Source organism: Chrysoperla carnea, chromosome 3, assembly GCF_905475395.1.
Source record: "Chrysoperla carnea chromosome 3, inChrCarn1.1, whole genome shotgun sequence".
Classification (NCBI taxonomy): domain Eukaryota; kingdom Metazoa; phylum Arthropoda; class Insecta; order Neuroptera; family Chrysopidae; genus Chrysoperla; species Chrysoperla carnea.
This window is the reverse complement of record NC_058339.1, coordinates 26029123-26048965: the sequence shown is the minus strand read 5'-3', so window position 1 is coordinate 26048965 and position 19843 is coordinate 26029123. Positions and strand designations below refer to the sequence as shown.

Below are 19843 nucleotides of genomic sequence, written 5' to 3'. Positions count from 1 at the left end.
TTGGTTTATTGACATGACGGTTTGTGTATCGGATATGTTTGAGCTTGTCTCACACATTATTGGGTTTACATTTGTTATATCATCTGAAGACAAGGAATCTGGTAACAGGTAAGGACAAACATACGTAGAACAATATACTCATTTTCAAGCTGATCGTGCTGGCTACTGACGAAAAATAAACCGGATAGAAAAAACAGGTTAAAGAAATAATATTAAAATTTAATTTTGTTCATTATGTACTATTTATATCAAATCTGTAATAAAATTGCCTTTGTTATATGTTTCTCTAGCCTGTCTTTGCCACGGGTACCGCACTGCGGAATTCTGCACGGGTCTAACTAGTTAGATCTTATTAAAAGATGACTTCTGGACTTTTAAAGTACTCTTGAGACAACTGTTTATGTATTATTACATAAATATGTTTGTGGTTTCTTCCCTTTGAAAAAAACACGTAACTTTTCGAAAAAACTTTTTCAGTAGAATTTTACTTTGAGTATTAATCTTTTGTAGTTTTTTCCTTATTTTGTTTCAAAGGTTTTTTAAAACGAAACCGCCCAACATTTTATTTAGGTTTGTTAGCAATAGCAGAGTATTGAAAATGTGGAAAATTAAAAAAAAAAAATTTTTTTCATAACACGGGTAATAAAGTTGTCTATACAATCAATGCCTCCTTATTTTTTGATGGTGTAGGTGGTATCAACTGCAACGCAAGCGTTTGAAGGTGATAAAAATAATGCGCACTGTTTGGGTTACTGTTCCTAAAACTCAACAGGTCGGCATGTTGTGAGTGACACTATGAATTTTTAAATTACCTGTAAAAAAAAATAAAAATAAAGTTATACAGGCCTTTTTTACACAAATAAAATGTCATTGACAATAAGTTTAGATATAAACCGTGTGAATGTTTAAACAACGTATCTATCGACGATGCTGCGTCGCTACGCAAAAGGTACATAACACATCAACAACAATGTTTATTTTTCCTTATGTTAATGCTCTTTGTTTTTAATTTGGAAAATGAGGCCTATTTTATTAACAAATTAATTTAAGTTGATTGTTAGAAGTTTTTACGTAAAATAAGCTAAGATACCGGTTATATCGGCTTTTAGTTTATAACCGTATTGTTGGAATACACTATGTGATTTCATTAAAACTCACACAAATAATTAATTTCGGAAACTAGAAAAATTACGAAAATTTTTGTAAAAAAGTTTAATTAGCCTAATTTTTTGATTTAAAATAGTTTTGAATTCTTTGTGTGCTTTCAACCCTTCACCCAACCCCCCTCCTGCATAAAATCACATAAAACATACGTTTTATTATTAGCTTTCTGATAGAAAGTTTTTGGTTTTACTCTGAAAGTTAAAATAAAACAAATGAAATTAACATTTGACTGCAGATTTAATTGTGAATTGTTGACTCTAAACAGACATTGTTAAGTATCAGTGCATTATCACTTATAAAAAACGGCACTTTTTTGGTTTTTGAAAATTTCGAAAATCTTTCAAAGTATGTAGTAGTGAAAATTTTTTGTTAGATTTTAGAAACAAATTTTTAACCAAAAAATTTCTTCCTAAAAAATTGACCCGTTGGGTATTATCGAAGTGGATTGGACTCATGACACATTTAGCACATATCATTTTAATTTTTGTGTTTTTTTCTCTGAATCAATTTGATAAAGTGTAGCAAATATCTGATAGCTTAACTGGACGTAATATATGCATTAATATGCTTAGAATAGGCTTTTGTCCACTAAAAATAAATCGGTTGGATAAAAGTTTTTAATGATTAATCATGATATGTAGATAACAGAACACAAAATTAATTTTTATAAAATATAAGGATTATTATTATTTAAAAAAAATAAATTCTTTAAAATTATACATTCGGTCACGTGACTGCAAACACCAATCAAATGTACTTTGAAGGTACTACGTCACGCCATATGAAAGGCTATGTAAGTTTACAAATACAAAAATATGTAAACTTGTAAATACTTGTAACTTGCATATACAAAAATGATAGTATGTCAAGTAATGATGTCATTCAAGAAACCAAGATACTCTACACTGCTTTTGAGGTAAATTTGGTTTTTTAAAATGCAAAATACATATTGTAAATAGAATTTTTTTTAAATAATACTTTTTGGTGTAAATTAAATACTAATGTAATATATAAACCACTTTTTTAAATTTAGGACAAAAGCCTATTCGAAAAATAAGTTGGATCGGGAATATCTTGGACTCATATATAAGTCCAATAATTATTACTTGAGTGTACATTTTTGTCTTTGAGTTTATTTCATTTTATTTTAGAGCATTATAGATTTACACTATTATTTTTATCTGTTAATAGGTACCATTATTGCTTAAATGTATGTATTTTATGGTTTTATTGAGCGCCTGAAGAAGCAATGATTAAGATTATCATATTTGAGAATGTTTATATTTTAGTTGAAAAACTATATTTTATTGAAAGTTAAAAAATATTTTATAAAAAATTTACATATTTATTTTAGCCAATACATTCATATAAATATGTTTTTCGGTACACAAAACAATACATTCATAAAAATGTGTCTAACTTTTAAGCATTTCCTTTTACTTACATATATTTTAAAAACTTTTTGTGTGTAGAAAATTGACAATATGTATATACAAAATTCCATGTTGCTACTTGGGGGGAAAACCGTTTCATACTTGGTGGTCCTACTTGGGAGTACCAAAAATTTCTCATGGGTCATCTAGTTTAACATAAAATATAAAAAGGGTTTATCAGAAGTTATAAAATGGCATATATGGAAATATTCCCACCATTCCCATAATGTACAATTTACCAAAACGAGCTTATTAACTGACAAACATTCTTCAGTATAGAATGTGCAAATAAGCGAATTATAATTTTAAAAAAAAATTTATGTTACAGCAACAATATTTATCAAAATAAACTATAAATATATGAAATTTAAATAAACGAAAATGTCTGTCTTTCTTCATGGATAAATACATTATTTGATAATTAATAAAGTTCAATAAAGGATATGATCATGTAAATACAAATTTAATAACAATTAATAATTTATATAAATCATTATCCGGCGACGCAACTGCAACATATTTTTATTATGTATAAATTTAAAACTTAAGTGGGGGGATGAACAAAACATTTCTTAAACAATTTAACCCATTAGTTGCGCACATTGCAGAATGGTTAATTGACTACTTGTTTTATTGTGTTCGTTACATTTTTTTAAATGGAGTTGCAAAAAAAATGATTTTATCTTGTTTTAAGTAAACATGGATACATTAACTACAGATTGGATGTATGAGGCACCCGTAATATTTCCTCATTTTGGTATTATTTATTCAACCAATAATAGATCTCCTGCGGTATGTACGAAAAAAAATATACCAAAAAACGTATTTTTTATTTTAAGACAAATTTAAATTCTTGTACGAACTTGATTGTTATTTTAATATTCACAAAAATTTTGTTAGATTTTTTTTAAAGAAAGCGTTTAATGTACATTACCGCAATTAATATTCAATAATTTGAACGAGGGTGTCGAAGTAATTAAATAGAAATAAATATTTCTTGAAATATTGTTATATTTATATACGATAAATACCGTCTTTAGACAATTAGGCCATCAAAGCAGGAAGTATATTACTTGTTACTTTCCCTTGCTGGACTGCTCAAACACATGTAATACTTAATATTTGTTAGTGATTTATATATTACCATTAAGTAAAAAATTTTTTAAATAAAAAATTACTCGAAAAATTATATATTTTTTTTATTAAAGGTGGGGTCTTCAAATTCTTCAAGTGGTGCACTAAATCCTACTACTAGTGATAATGAAATTGAAAATGAATTTGAAGTAAAAGTCAATCATGTTTGTTTATGTTTAGAACATGATCAAGAATTTTCACAAGTTTTTCAATCGGATGGTAAGTTATTTGTATTAAAAAAAGAAAAAAAAAAAAATTTTAATAAAAACGCGCGTTTTTATTTCAAACTAAAAGTACCTCCACGAATTAGTACGTTGTATGTATTCATAGAAAGCGCTGTAGTCGCAACATTATCCCAGAATGCTAATTCGATGGCATGTGCCTTCTCATCGGCCATTTTGCAAGATTCCGTGAGAATTTGTATTGAGTTTCGCGGAGTATTTTAAGTGGTAAGCGTTGAAAATATCACTATAATTAGTATTATTAACAAATAAGTAACTTATAAATGCCAAGGGTGTGTCATAGTTTTTGTTTATTCTTTTTGGCAAAAGTGTTGACGAAAGTGGTAATTTCTCCGGCTTGTGACCACCCGTACGGCAAATAGAATTATGGATTCTCGGTGATAAGGCACATGGTTTCCGGGTTAGTTTTTTATTAAAATTATATTTCATTCTATATTTTAATTATTTTTATTTTTTTTGAAATATTATCAAATGGTCACATATGATGCAGCAACAAATTGTACGCCATTGAACATACGTTTGCTAATTATTATTTTGTCCATCTAATTTCTTACATCAGTCAGTCAGTCGTCAGTTTAAAGTTAACTAATTTCATACTAATCCAAGTAATTCCGCATATTGTCGCGTGTTTACTAAAAAAAAAATTACAAAAAAGTGTATCCACTTGTCTAAATTATTTAATTTTTGAGTTTTTTTTAATAAATTATTTATTCGTTTTGTAATAAACTAGTAAGTTATCAGTGTTTTTGTAATTGAGTGGTTTAAAAAAAAGTTCTGAAACCAAATGTCAAATTTACAATGATGATTAGTCATTACGTGATTATTAAGTGAATTGATTCGTATTGTTAATTATTTTCTTGATTAAAAAAAAAAAAACAATTCATGAATTTTGATTTAAGTGTCTTTAAACTGTTTTAAACATAGATATTATTTAACAGAAATGCACCAACATCTCATGCCAAAAGAATGAATAAATATGTTTCTATTTGCTAATGATTGACAGAATCGTATCGAATGTATTTATTTTTTTTTTTTGTTACATTTTTATATCGTTTTGTACCGATTCAAGATGACGACATATGATCAAAAACTTGATTGACATACGAATGTTCAGTTTTGTGTTTGTATGAATCAAATTTTGTGAATCAAAGTATTTTTCGAATTTTTTGAACTGTGATACCATCAAAAATTATATAATATCACTTAATTTTTTATTATTTACAAAATTGTGTAATTGTTAATTCCAACATATATTGTTTTAAACATTTATGTTAATATTCGACCTTCAAAAATTTTTGCTTATTTTTGTTGTAAATTCCATTCAATATTTTGTAAATTCGAGTTAAGAAAATTTTTCCGATAAAATGATTAAGTTTGAAAGTATTCGAACAGTGTAGAAAGTGCTTTGCCACTGTTTCTATAGTTCAATAATGAGATCCAATTAGTGGCTATCGTAGTTTAATTTCGGATTCCATTAAATATGTTTACAGGTAATCTTACGTGTAATTAATTCGCTTAAGATTGTAATTCGAAAACATTTCTTAAGATTAAGTTTAATTTATAAAGATTTATCTTGTCAGGTTCAGTCAGGGTTTATTAGTTATTTATATTTACAATGTTTTGAGCTTGATAATTGTTATTAGAATGATTTCGGTGGCAGGCTACGTGTACATGAATGGGGACGTTGGCAAACTCCCTTCAGGGGCTGTGTACAGTAGCACCCCTGAGTCTTCAGTTGGTGGTACAACAACATCAGACTACAATATGGTGAATGGCAGTATGGCTGTTTCTGCAGGAGAAATGGTTAATGAAGCTGGTGGTGGCGGAGGGGGTGGCAGTTATATTGGCAGTAATTTAGAAGGAATTCCACCAACTACAGTACCGGCACAATCCGATCATTCATCCATACCTTTAGATCAACTCAAACAAATGCTATCATCGCAATTAGAATATTATTTTTCAAGGTATGTTTATTTATATTTATGTTAAAACTATCTGACCCCGTGAACTTCGTTTCACCTATATTTCATTTTTATTTGATTATAACTTTTGATCAACTATTATTAATTCTAAATTATCACCTACAGCTCTATTCATTAATAGCTAATACTATTGCTTAGTCTTCGCCCACCCAGCTAGATTCGTTCACCTATGTCCCATTTGCTTGCTTTACGGGTTGATTTGCAAAATATTCTTTCTTACTAATACAGTACAGGACACTGGCTGGGCGGCAAGCATGCTGAACGCTTAGGCCTGGCAGTGTATCACGACTACTGCAGGAGCTGTCACAGTGGTGACGAGGAGGAGACAATGTCTCATCTTCTCTGTCACTGCCCAGCTCTTGTCATGCGGAGATGGACTTACTTGAGCCAGCCTCTCTTTGACGACCTCTCCGACCTAAAGTCAGTCGGCGTCAAAGCCCTCCTGCTGTTCTTAAACAGCTCCAAATGGTTCATGGAGTAGTGGCCGGGGATGGGCCAACCCATTTACGGTATCACAACGGACCCTATGGTCTAATTGTGTCCCACCCCAGGACAGCCACTCTAACCTAACCTAACCTACTAATACAGTGTATCATAAGGAATCTGTATATTACCAGTTTTAAACTTTATACATACATAATATTATAACCATCGTTTCATTTTTTCGTACAATTATAAAATATACTGTCCAAAAGAATTTTCAAATTTGAAATATACATAGTACATATATTAATTTTTTTAAATTACTGTTTCTATTGTATACAATATTTTACATTTTACGATATTAAATAGAATATTTATTTAAATTTTCGATTTAAAGAAACATTCCCATCATTGTACTTGTAAGAAGAATTATTAGAATTCTCTTTTGTAAATAATAAAACTCATAAAGTTAAGAAAATCTTAGTAATAACATTGACATTTTAGCAAACATTGATCTATATTTGCCCAAAAAATTATTTACATGGGGCTTCCATTTACAAAATATCATTCCCTTTTTCACCACCTCCTACCACCTGGTGGTAGGAGGGTGAAAAATACCTTACGACCCATTCTCATACGTACCCTATTTACAAAAAAAAAATTCATTAAAATCGATCTAACCGTTTTGGAGGAGCTTATATACAAACATCGTGACACGATACATTTATATATTAGATTTGGTGTTCATAAATTTCTGTTATTAGAGTAGAGTACGATTTTACTACATAAATTGTATTTCATTGCGATTTTAAAGTAACAGCTTTCTATTTCTGTTATTAAACTTAATAATTTTTAATTTTCAATGATCATTTAAATCCGTAAAATAATGCATTCAGAAACCGCGATTTTAAGGTTCCTTCATCTAAGATTAAAAAAAACAGAATCCTTATAATTTCGACATGGCTGTTTATGACGAACACTTCCAACTTGGAAAACCCGTGTTTAATATTAGTTATTAAGTTCTTGAATTCATACCTTTAGTTAAATCTAAAGATTGTGTTAAAATTCTTGGAAATCTTTTTAAGTACATAATTTATCAGTTATTTGTTTGATAAAAATAATTTCCTTACAAGGAAAATTTTAAATTTTATTTTCTAGAACGACGTTTATAGTTCTCTAAAATTGTTATTAACAATTTAAAAAAAAAAAAAAACTATCATTTCTTGCCCAAGCAAAAAAAAAATCAATACTGTCCAAGAAATCGATCAGATGTCATGTAGTTAATATCATTTTTTTTCTTCCGAACATTTTTTAAAACATGAAAGCAAGTTAGATTGAATTCCCCAACATAGAAGGTACACACAAATCTTCGGTGCTCTTCGTTCTCCGTGAATTAAAAATGCGAAATATAAAATATGATATATAATTATTATTACGGGTTTGTTGTAAAATTAATCCAGCGCGCTGGTCAAATTTGAAATGCTATCGATTGATTAGTTAATGCTCCTAGTTATCACAGTTAACTTGTGCTGCTCAGCTTGCTAGATCAAATTTTAGAGCACACGTTATAAAAGCATTATTAAATAAAACCACACTGTTGAGTAAATATAAAAGCTGTGAGGTGTTGTCGTGTTTTTTATGTAAGGGAATGAAGAAGCGCCGTGCTTACATCGCTTATTGCTCGAATTGCTTAGATTAAACAATTTTTTTAACATATTGTATCCTATTAGATTCTCCCTACTACTTCGCAAAATACCTTCAGTAATGTTTAAAAGAAATACCGATCTTTCCCAAGTTAATCACAGCAAAATTTCAAGCGACAACAAAGTAGTATAATTTTTCTCTAAAAGATGAATGAAGCTTACGTAGAATGTTTTTTTTAAAATTAAAGAACTCGACTTATTAAAGAAGATTGACTTATTACTTATTCAACAATCGTTAAAAAGGGAGAAAATTAAATATTCTCATATTATGTTATTGATTTCTAAACAATACTTAAGATTTAAATTAATATTTAGTATAAAATTCACTTGTGTAAATATTGATATTTATAAATACATACAAATACGGCCCTGTAATTGTTTGTTTAAAAATCAATTATACATATTTTTCCTTATCAATATCTTAATAAGTGTTACTTTGAAAATATAGAAAAAATTAACGAACAAATTTACCTAAGTTTTTAATACTGATTTATTTTTTTCTAAAATACTTGTTTTTATAAAAAAAAATATTATAATAATTTAACATTGATGGAAAGTGATTCTATTAAATAATGTTTTTGAAAGTTGATATTTGTTATGATTTCATAACGTTTCAAAAATTGTATCCAAACATTTGATAGCCAAGGGCGATAATTACATATTTACTATTTTTAAAATCAATATTTTAATTGATTCCTATCAACAATTTTTATTTATATTTTCAATGAATAATTATTATTATACACCAAATTAATAAAAAAATATTTTTATCGATAAATTTTTTTTTTTCCAGAGAAAATTTAGCTAATGATGCTTATCTATTATCACAAATGGACAACGATCAGTATGTGCCAATTTGGACAGTTGCAAATTTTAATCAAGTTAAAAAATTAACTAAGGACATTAATTTGATAACGGAAGTATTACGTGAATCTCCTAATGTTCAAGTTGATGAAGAAGGTGTTAAAGTGCGACCTAATCATAAACGGTGCATTGTCATTCTTCGAGAAATCCCTGACAATACTCCTGTACAAGACGTTGAGGTAAATTTAAAAATTATTTGACTTAAGGTAGTACCAGCATGAAATCACTTTTCGACAGATTTGGCCGAATTTTTTTTCTCGGGTTTATAATAGCTTTATTTATGAATTCCTAAAATTTCATAATTTTTGACCGTTTAGATCGCGAGATATTTAAAGACAAAGTTCGCGATTTTGAGGGTCATGTCCCATTTAAAGCATGTAAAATGTCCGGTCTCTCCAACTATTTTTTATGATATTATTATATATTGAAGAAAAAGTAGAAAAAAATGTTTATACAATACAATTCTAAAAAAAAAATTTAGAAATTAATTTTCACTTTCGAGATATTAATTTTGACGTAAATTGATCGAAATTGGGACGTTGGCATAATTATTTCCCATTTTAAACGGTCAAAATTTCTGAAACTTTGGGAATTAATAGTAAGCATTATTAAATTCTTAAATTTAATTTTTCGTTAAATTCTGTCGAAAAAAAAATTGTACCATTGCTTTAACATAGAAACTGCAAATACCATGCTGGAACTACGTTAATTTGTTTCCTGTATAAGTTATGTATAGTAATTTACGAAAAGTATCGATACTTTCATCATCTTTATAGCTTAGTTATCGATACTTTACGATTCTCATTAGGATTCGATATTTAAAATTTTACCCTCTTAATGTTTGACATTAACTTGGCATCTTGGTTCACGCGTACAGGGGAATTCCCCATTATAGAAGATTTATCATCTAGGGGAATTCCCAAGGATTGATAAAAAAAATATATTTTTAAGTTTTTCTGATTGAAAGTTTCAATACAAATACATATTAATTGATTGCGCTTTGATGAATTAAGTAATACTATTTTATTTTATCCAAGAAACATTTGTTTGACAAATAATTTATAGAATTTTCCTTGTTATAAATCGTTATCATAAATACCTTGTTATAAATCGTTTAAGACTACAAAGCTATTGAAGTATTTTTGTTATTAACGCAACCCGAAATTTTCTCCGGATTTTTTTACTCGTAATCAGATAAACCTCAAGGAATATTATTATATTCTATTTAAAATTTTCTGTTTGTTTATATATGTATATATAAATGTATGTTTTTTTTGTAGAATTTATTTTCGGGTGAAAATTGTCCACGTCATATATCTTGTGAATTTGCACATAACAATTCGTGGTATGTTACCTTTGAAACAGATGATGACGCGCAACGTGCATATAGATTTTTACGAGAAGAAGTTAGAGAGTTTCAAGGTAAACCAATAATGGCACGAATAAAAGCAAAACCAATGCATCCTCGAATTCCATTGGCTCCTGTACCAGGAGTTAAAAATGGGTATAGAACTACTCCACCTCAAGCAGCTGCTTATGATCCTACTACAGTTTATCAACAAAATCCACAGCGTGTTTTCTTTGCAAATGGTACACCAACTGCACAGTATACGAATCCAATGCACATTTATGTAAGTTACTGAATAAAATATCATTATTTGAATATTGATGTAATTGTTAATTTTTATTACAGCCTTATTTTACAACAAGTATGCTCTCCGCTTGGCCTGCAACTACACCTGGACCATATTATGATATTAGTAATGTATATGTAAACGGTTTATCTCCACAAAGCTCTTTTAAGCAACCCACATCAAGATATGCTCCTAGAGGTCGTAAGCAACAGCGAAATGTAAATACAAATGATGGTACAAATCCCGTACGAACACAACATATTCCACCACCAGGATCACCACAAACTCGATCACAAGGAAATCGGGTTTCTGTTTCCGCTACAGCTGTCCAACAACAAGAGACTGATGTAAGCAGTTCGAATGTAGCCGCCAATGGTTCAAATTCAAATTCGGGAAGTGTAAATCGTTCAGACATTGAAGAAAATTCATCGTTAACATATAGATCGCCAAATCCTACTGCTCAGTCAAGTAATAAAGATGTTCCACCGCCAAGGCATCGTCCTCGGAGAAGACGAGATGATGAATTGCCAGCCAGTCCCTTACCAACAGCACCAGCTCGTGATCATATAAATATGAGGGGATCTCACTTTGATTTAGAAGCAGCTGCATTCCCACCATTACCAGGATTAGAAGCCGATTCTCAAATTCCTAAACCTCTAGTGATACCCACGTCGGAAGTACATGTTCAACAACCAGAAGTATCTTCACAGTGGGGCGAAAATAGACTTGCTGACGTTGTTAAGGTTTGTGCTTATTTAATACTTTCTTAAATTATTTTATCCATTTTTTTGTTTCGTATTTTGTTTAAAATATTCAGATTCTGATATTTCGATTTGATTCAAATTCTTGTGAATTTCAAATAAAAACAATGGTTTATTTTTGTTCAGATGTGACTACCTCCAAAAGTAGAAATAAAAAGGCAATCGTTTTGTCATCTCGTTTTAATTAATTAATTAATTAATTTTTAATCGGCCCTAACTGCTAAGGCTATAACTTTATTTTAAAGGTGTTTCACCAGAGCTCTATTTGCTATTTTATGCTCCAAGTAATTAGATAAAATCACTTGTATCTAAGATTATGGCCCCTTCTGGTGTGTCAATTATTTTGAGAAATCGATGCAATGATTATCATCCCACTTGGTATTTTAGTGTATTTTTGAATATTTATAATTTCCACGACGAAGCCATTCGACAGTGGAATTAGTATAACATTATGTTTAAATTTATGACTTAGTCGCCATTTTGGTTATATTTTTGACCAAGTTAGATTGGATACTCATCATAGTTAATTAACGTGAATTTTGTGCCGCCCAATATAAAATAGAATTATATCCTTGTAACTAAGTTTTGAAATAATGAGCTTTTTGCTAATTAATGTGTTGGAAAAAATACAAGCTTTAATTCCGTGTTTCCTATTTTTTCTATTTCAATTTTATAAAGAAAGATTATCGCGTTACTTCCTTACTTCCCTTGCCCTCACTTATCTCCTTTTTATTAACATTTTATTACTAATTTTTTGGTGCGAAACCGTAATAACTTTCTTGCTCATCTACAGTGCCAATGAAATTCAAATGCAAATTTTCACGGTCCCAGCTCCAGGAGTTTAGGCTGTGCGTTGATATGTCTGTCAGTTATTATTTTAGACACATAGATTACAAAACAAAATTTATGAAAATGTGTAGTAACTCAAAAATAAAAACCCAACTAAGAAAATTTAGCAATTTAAATTCTCTTGGTAAATAGAGAAACACAATTTTTGAGAAAAATATGACCAAATGAAATATTATACAATTATAAAAATGGACTTTTGCATTAAGTGACACATGCAACATTATTATCATTTTTTGACGGCTCGTTAAGGTTTCTTAGAGCTGACTGGCATATGACACCATATTTTATCATTTAAGTATTTACGTTATGATTAAACACTTTATGGTAAATATTCTTTGGTGTCAAATAAAAAACTTATTTCATGGCGAATTGCACTCATCCCACTTTTTCGTCATTAATTTCATACTTATACCTGTCGAGTTTTGACAAAAGGATGTATGTCTATAAAATAAATTGTATTCCATTTTAGTCTCTATATCACTGTATTATACGAGATGCAAGGTTAAGGCAGTACGGCATGATATGGCGGATTCCACAACTAATCGAAAAATTGAATCAAGTTGGCTTAACTTTTATTTTAAGAACCTCAGATTACATATTACGTTATCTCCTGTTGAGAAAAAATATTGGAAATTAAAACCCCCTCCTATTATGGCACAAGCAACAAATTACTTAGATAAAGAATATCGATTTAACAATTTATTTGTGTGCAGGGCACTGTAAAATCAAAAACTTTTGTGAATAAAGAAAAAGATACAAATGTGAATAGTAGCTGCATAGAGTCATCGTCAAATAATACGAACACAAATAGAACTGAATCAACGTCATCAATGCCTACAGTATCAATATCATCTGTAAATCAACAGAATGTTAGTACTGGTGGTGGTACACAATCAACTGCACATAATACAACTTCGGCGTCGTCACCATCATTAACTATACATAGTAGTAGTGTAAATGTTACAACAACTGGTACGACAACATCTTACGCAAGTAAAGATGCAAGTACAAGCAGTGCTCATAATTTTCCAAATACATCGAGTGTTGTTTCGTTAACACCACCTTCTTCACCTGATAAGTAAGTACAATTAGATTTTCTAAATATTTCAAAATAAAACACATTAACTAGGGATCCAAGTTATTGTAGGATTAAACCATAATCTCGAATCATATGAGTTTACATAAGAATAGTAGCAAATATCGTAACGACCTTACGAAGATTAACGTATTTTGTTTACCCTACGACCTCACAACTTATGAAATATTTATACATAGTAATAAATCTCGTTTCTAATACTTGAGAAGGATTAATTACGGAGATTTAGAATCCGAATTTTGATGAGATTTTTTATGAAAATTTAAGTAATTTCTCTAGCATGTTTGCGCTCCTATATTACAACTCGAAATTTGTGGAATTTTTTAAACTTTTTCTGCTTCAAGAGACGTACAGAGTTAGGTGTCGCAATTTGGGATGTAAAAACTTTGAAAAACGTGGAGTGTAATGTATGATTAGTCATTATGATTTACTAATTCTTGAATTTTTCTATTTTAGATTAGTTCCTGTTCTTACCAAGTGTACTATGGCTGATAAATCTACAAAAACTGACGAATCCTTATTAAATGGTGAGCTTATTGATCATATACCATGTCCTACAACAACAAATGCAGCTACAATGACAACAATAGTCACTATGGAAACATCCTCACAACCCACACAATCGTTGACGACAACAACCTCAACAGCATCATTTTGTTCGGTATCACCACCACTTCCTACATCGACAAATAATAATGATAGTGGAAGTACTACACAAACAAATCAACCACCACGAATGAGTTATGCACAAGTGGCTCAACATCATAAAGAGAGACTCACACGTGAAAGATATAATAGTACTGGTGATCAACAAGCATCGCAACAGCAACAATCACCACAGCAGTCAACAACACATAGTGTTCAACAATCACAACAACAGTCCAAAGATAATAAATCATCGACAGTATCCGCAACTCGAGTGCAAGATACAAGAGAGCATAGAGAACCACGAGGTATTATCAATGTTTAATTATAACGGCATGTTATTTTAGTTTTATTTAAAAGTTTATTTAATAGTTTGTTGAATTGTTATTGAAGTGAAATGATTTAAAACTTTTTGTCTTTTGCCCATTGATACGTAAAAATCTTAAGTAAAAACGTCAGTTTTGATTCAAATTTTATATTCTCTGCACTGAAATATTAAAACACGGTTTTTCATTCAATTACCGAAATAATTGAATGAACAAAATCATGAATATCAATACATTTGTTGTAATCATATCTAGAATCAATAATTTTATACGAGTTTGTATGGATTGAGTTGTATCGAAAATTACGCATCGTTATGTGTTTAATTCATTTAGGTTCTTTAATTTAACATTGCATCAAGAGAATTAGATATCTCTCAGATTGGTTGTTGTTTTCGACATTCCGATTTAAATATAATTTTGCATTTTCTGATATTTTTACTTTGATTATTGCATGAAACATTAGCAGTCAATATCTCTTTTATTTAGAAATGTTTTTTTCTTCTATATAAAATTGGTTACAATTGATTAATTGATTTTACCACAATAATCAAAATTCAAAACTGTAATTATTAAGGGGTTATACCCAGTCGTTCAGTGTCGATTTTTTGCATTTCCGGAATGTACATATATATTTAAGTATATTCTCTGAAAATTTCAAATTGAACCGATAAAAACTTTTAACTGAGTGTAAACGTCTTTTGTTCTTTTTAAAAACAAATCTTTTTTTTTAATTTTCGTAGTTAATGACGTTCAAAAATGAAAGTAACTAGAGGTTTTGGCAAAAATTCTTGTTATGTTAATAATAATATAAATATTTCATTTCGGAAATCTTATTTTCAATTAAAATGAATGCTCCTTCTAGAATGTCAATTCTATTAATTTTTATAATTTCTTATGTTTTTATTTTTTATGTTTATATATTTTTTTATTCATTAATATTCTTAGGACATACACGTAGAACAAAATCACGTGCAAATCAAGCCAATCGTCAAAAACCACAAAACACTACTAGCCCCAGTGGTTCAAGTAGTCCAAAACATGCTGCAAGTCCAATCCAATCACGTAGTCCCCATAATCCTGAAGGATCCATTGACAGTTCGGGTACAGTTAAAAATTTTACCAAAAATAAATGATGAAAATAATTAACATAACACAATTTAATATAGATGTGACGCAGCAATCACAACAACAGCAAAGGGACAACAGATATGGAGGCGGAAGAGCTGGTAGTAATCGATCATCATTTGAACGTCCTCAAAGTGGGCCCGGTCGCAGGCGATCTGGTCTTGAACAACGTACACAATTTAGAGAATATCTTGGGCAACGATCGCCCAAGTAGTTTTAACTACGACTTTCTTGAATGACTACTACAATAAATAAACAAAAAATACTAAGTATTGGACTGATCCTAGATTTAACCAACTTTGACTGGCATTTTCACACACGAAACACACACGCTCACAAGTTTACGAAAAACATACCAGCAAGCTTTATCATACAGTGGATGTTTTTAAAAAAAAATTAATGCATGTGACTCAATTTGTGATATCATCAAACATGTCGGTTTATCGTTTGTTGGTTAAGTTTTTTTTTATTAATTTTTTTGAATCACCGTATCTTGTAAGAGGGGAGTGTTGATGCACAATAAATACATATGGAATGCCTATAGAAGTTAATTTTTATGAAAAATATAAAAACATTGGTGAACAATGTGTGGCTCACACAAAAAAAAAAATGCCAAAACAGATTGACTTTATTAATTAAAACTTGATTATTTTGTGCTTTAAAAAGGGTTATGCTTAAATAATTAACTGTCGTCATAAAAAATATAATTATTTTGAAAATATATTAACATTTAGATTTATATTTTAAGTCGGGGTGTGTTCAAACAAAAAAAAGTAAAAATAAAAAAAATTATATAAAAGATTAAAAAAAAAAAAATTATAAAAAAATGGAGTAAAAATATTTAATAATACAATCATCAATGAAATCAGTGCTAAATATATAAATAAATAAATATACTACCGACAAACAAATAATTTATCTTCTCTACCGTTTTATCAAATATTAAAATAATTAAAAATATCTGATGCTTTGATTTATTTTCAAATAATTAAAATCAGTTGTTTTTGATTTCAAAATCGATACCAACTGTAGAATTAGACATATTAGTGTTTTTCTTCTTTTTTTTTTTTGGTATAGTTGTATTAGATAATAAAAATAATAATTATAATTAAATTAAAATAAGTGCATAGTTCGCAAGGGGTTGGCACAGTTATTCGAAGAAAAAGTGCCTCAGCAAAAAAAATAAAAACGAACGAACTTTTGTATGTGAGATGATTGAGACCATCGGCGCCAGTGCGTGTATAATAAAATTCTGCCAACGTGTCGTCATTTTTTTAAGTTCGGCATATTATCGTGTCTATCTACAGATTATTATCAGCTGTTGGCAGCTGATTATTTCGCTATAACAACTCTTCGTGGTGTGCTAAAACATATAAATAATAATATATTATCCATACATGTAAAAATATAATTCTTGTTTATTGGGTAAAAAAATAATATTTGAAAAAAAAATATAAATATAAATATATAAATATATATAATAATATATTAGGCCATATTATTAAAGGTGAAATGGACTCATTGTTTAATCAGTTAAATAGTCTTTTAAAAATGCTTATTACTTTGTTATATAAATATAAAAATAATATATATTATTCTTTTAGAAAACAATTTACAATATATGAATGTCGTCGATTTAATTAATTATGAATAATTGCAGGTAAATTTTTTATATTTCTAATAGTTAATTAATTAATTTACACTTTATTATTCTTTTGTTTACCAAAATTTTACATATAATTTTTTTTTCGGGGGGAAATCATTTATTTATATTATCTACCATTTAAAAATTTATAAAAATAATATTGTCTAAAAACATATTTTTAAGAATACATGTTGCGTCAATCTTTTGAAAAACGCTGTCTATATTTGTGTAAATTTACAAAAATGAACGCAGTTATTTGAGAAAAGTTATGAAACTTGTGTAGAAATGTACACGAAAAAAAATTATCGATACATGTTGTTCAGTAGGGTATCCTAATCATCGGAAAAGTATAAGAAAATTAGAGTATTCAAGTAGATCATTTACCAAGACCTAATATGATCTTCTGTTGAATAAAAACAAGTTGAGAAAAATAAGTAGGAACTGATATTGCAGTTTACACGGCAGCCACTTTTCAGTATAATAGAAAAGTTAGTTGTGTTTCAAAAAGTTATTTAGTTATGTAGGATAATTTCAAATTTGAAAATTATTTTACTGGGAATTGGAGAACTTTCTGAATGTTTTTAACGTTAAATTATTATTTTGATTATCACCATTTGTTTTGTCTTCAGGCTCAATCTAAAGTTCAGAATTTCAATACCGTTCTTAACATGTCATATATTTATTTTGAATGTTCTTATTAGCCATTTAGAAAATAGGTCCCTTTCAATAGTTCTATCAAATTCTAACATGGCATTAGTATTATTATTATTTCATCACTTTTTGAACTGATAATGAAGTCTGATTAACTAATTAGAAAATCTTGTGAATCAAAATCTGTTATAGAAGCCGTGTTGTGGGAGTGGGGATATGTGTAAGATTTAACTTTTTGAGTATCCTTTAATTAACTGTAAAATTGATCGAAGTCCGAAAGATATGGATACCCTGAATAATGTTACAAAATTTCAAAGAAATAGTGATACACCCAGTTTTTAAAATTTAGTATTCAACAAAATGCTGAAGAATTTTTAATTTAAAAAAGATTTATTTTTTTCAAACGTTTTTTTCAAGAGTTAATGATTAATTTTGCGAGAATCACGGGAATAAGAGAATTTTGAATTATAATTCTGGTGGCCTTGTACTAATAATTTTTAAGGCATGCATAAACCATCTGGTTGGTAATTATTACAATATAGGTAATTAAATTCGAATATTTATGACACGAAGACTTTAAATCTATGTACAAAAATTTACAACCGATGGAATTCACTGAATGTCAAAATACTTTTTTGCATTCATTTTTTTATTTTTAAATTTTGTGTTTTTTATAAACTTGAATATTTCTTTTTTTATTTTTATTTATTAAAATTCAATCGATAATTTTTGTAATGACCATACTCAAATTAGACAGCGCTATATGTATTTATTTATGACGCATGTGTATGTACCAAACACATAAAAATTGTCAATTGCAGTTACTATTTTTTTTTTGAAAAACATGTCTTAGATATTAGAACCAAAAAACACAAAATGGTTATTGTTATATTTTGTAAATTGTTTGAAAGTAATTATTATAAATAATAAAAAGAAAACTTGTAAAACGAAGATAATATAGAAATTGAATGATGAAAAAAAGCACTTATTTAAACAATGAGGGGCTTTTATGTACATTTATGCCAATCCATTCCCTGACGCAAATGAATTATGTTGCGAAAAAGTTCAATCTGTGATACCTCCCTTAATTACAAAAAAAAAAAAAAAAACACAATAAACTCATTTATAATTTTGCAATGAGGATTGCAAATGAGTCCGTATAGAGTTTTTTGAGATTTAACAAACCATCCGTTATTTTTCTGATACATCCAGATTTTATTCACCTCAGTTTTATTTATTGTATAACGAAAGGATTGGAAATGTGTTCGTGGTGGGTGAGTGTTTGAATGTGTACATAATCAAAAATGTGTTGTAAATAACCAACCAAAACAAAGGCCTTGAAAGTTATTTAAAAAGAATTTTTTTTTACTTGTTTAAATAATTTGTTTAAAATTTTTTTCTGGGAGAAAAAAACCACTTATCAAAGAAGGTGTCTTTTTTGAAAACAAAAGTAGTTTACGTTTTTTTTTAATAGCAAATATTTTGCATTTTGTTTTTCTTATTTAATAAAAAAAAATTAGATATTTAAAATTTAGGTTATTAGGAAAAAAACATGTAAATTTTCAAATAATTTTATAAACATATGAAAAATAATAATATATAGCAAAATATGTTTATTTTTATGAATGTATTTGTAAGAAGGCATTGAAGAATTGATTTTTACATAACATGTGGGTGTATTTCACATTTATTATTCGTGTAGTACAGTGAAATTGGATCAAAAACCATTGTATGATGTGAAAAATATAAAATCCAATGAACAGTGTTAGAAAGATAAAAGAGTTTGTTTACTAATATAATACATACTATCAAATAGTGCCGTGGGAAGAAAAGGGATTTCGAGAAATTTTTCGATATTTAGAATTATCAATTATTTTGTACATTGTTCCCTTATAAATTTTCCCATCATGAAAAAATTGAAACTAACTAATAAGAATTATGATGTCTGAGAAATGTAGATTGTTCGACTGCAGCATAATTGTGATTGAAATTAGAGAATATTGTTCTTAATCTAATGCTTTGATCTTCTAATTAATTAGATATCCGCATTAATTATTGTAAACAACTGTTACTGCCAGAACATCGAATCCTCAAGTTTTCAGTTTCATTTCATTTTTGACAAATTCGTGCCTCAGACTAGTATAGGGAATTGAAGCAAATATGAAA

General features: G+C 28.7%; 1 protein-coding gene across 8 annotated transcripts; it reads left to right on the top strand.

Annotated features, from left to right (window-relative positions):
- Positions 1–890: 890 nt before the first annotated feature.
- On the top strand, positions 891–16129 carry LOC123295355 (la-related protein 4). Of its 8 annotated transcripts, none has more exons than XM_044876673.1 (10): positions 891–949; positions 3806–3950; positions 5634–5937; positions 8875–9124; positions 10226–10576; positions 10639–11322; positions 12903–13267; positions 13742–14238; positions 15202–15357; positions 15423–16129. In XM_044876673.1, exons 1-10 carry the CDS (start codon positions 902–904, stop codon positions 15593–15595), a joined length of 2973 nt encoding a protein of 990 aa, XP_044732608.1. In that variant the 5' UTR covers positions 891–901; the 3' UTR covers positions 15596–16129. The 8 variants fall into 8 exon arrangements, with proteins under 8 accessions (XP_044732608.1, XP_044732607.1, XP_044732609.1 ...); XM_044876672.1 differs by lacking the exon at positions 891–949 and adding an exon at positions 3263–3389; XM_044876674.1 differs by lacking the exons at positions 891–949; positions 15202–15357 and adding an exon at positions 3263–3389.
- Positions 16130–19843: the final 3714 nt, after the last annotated feature.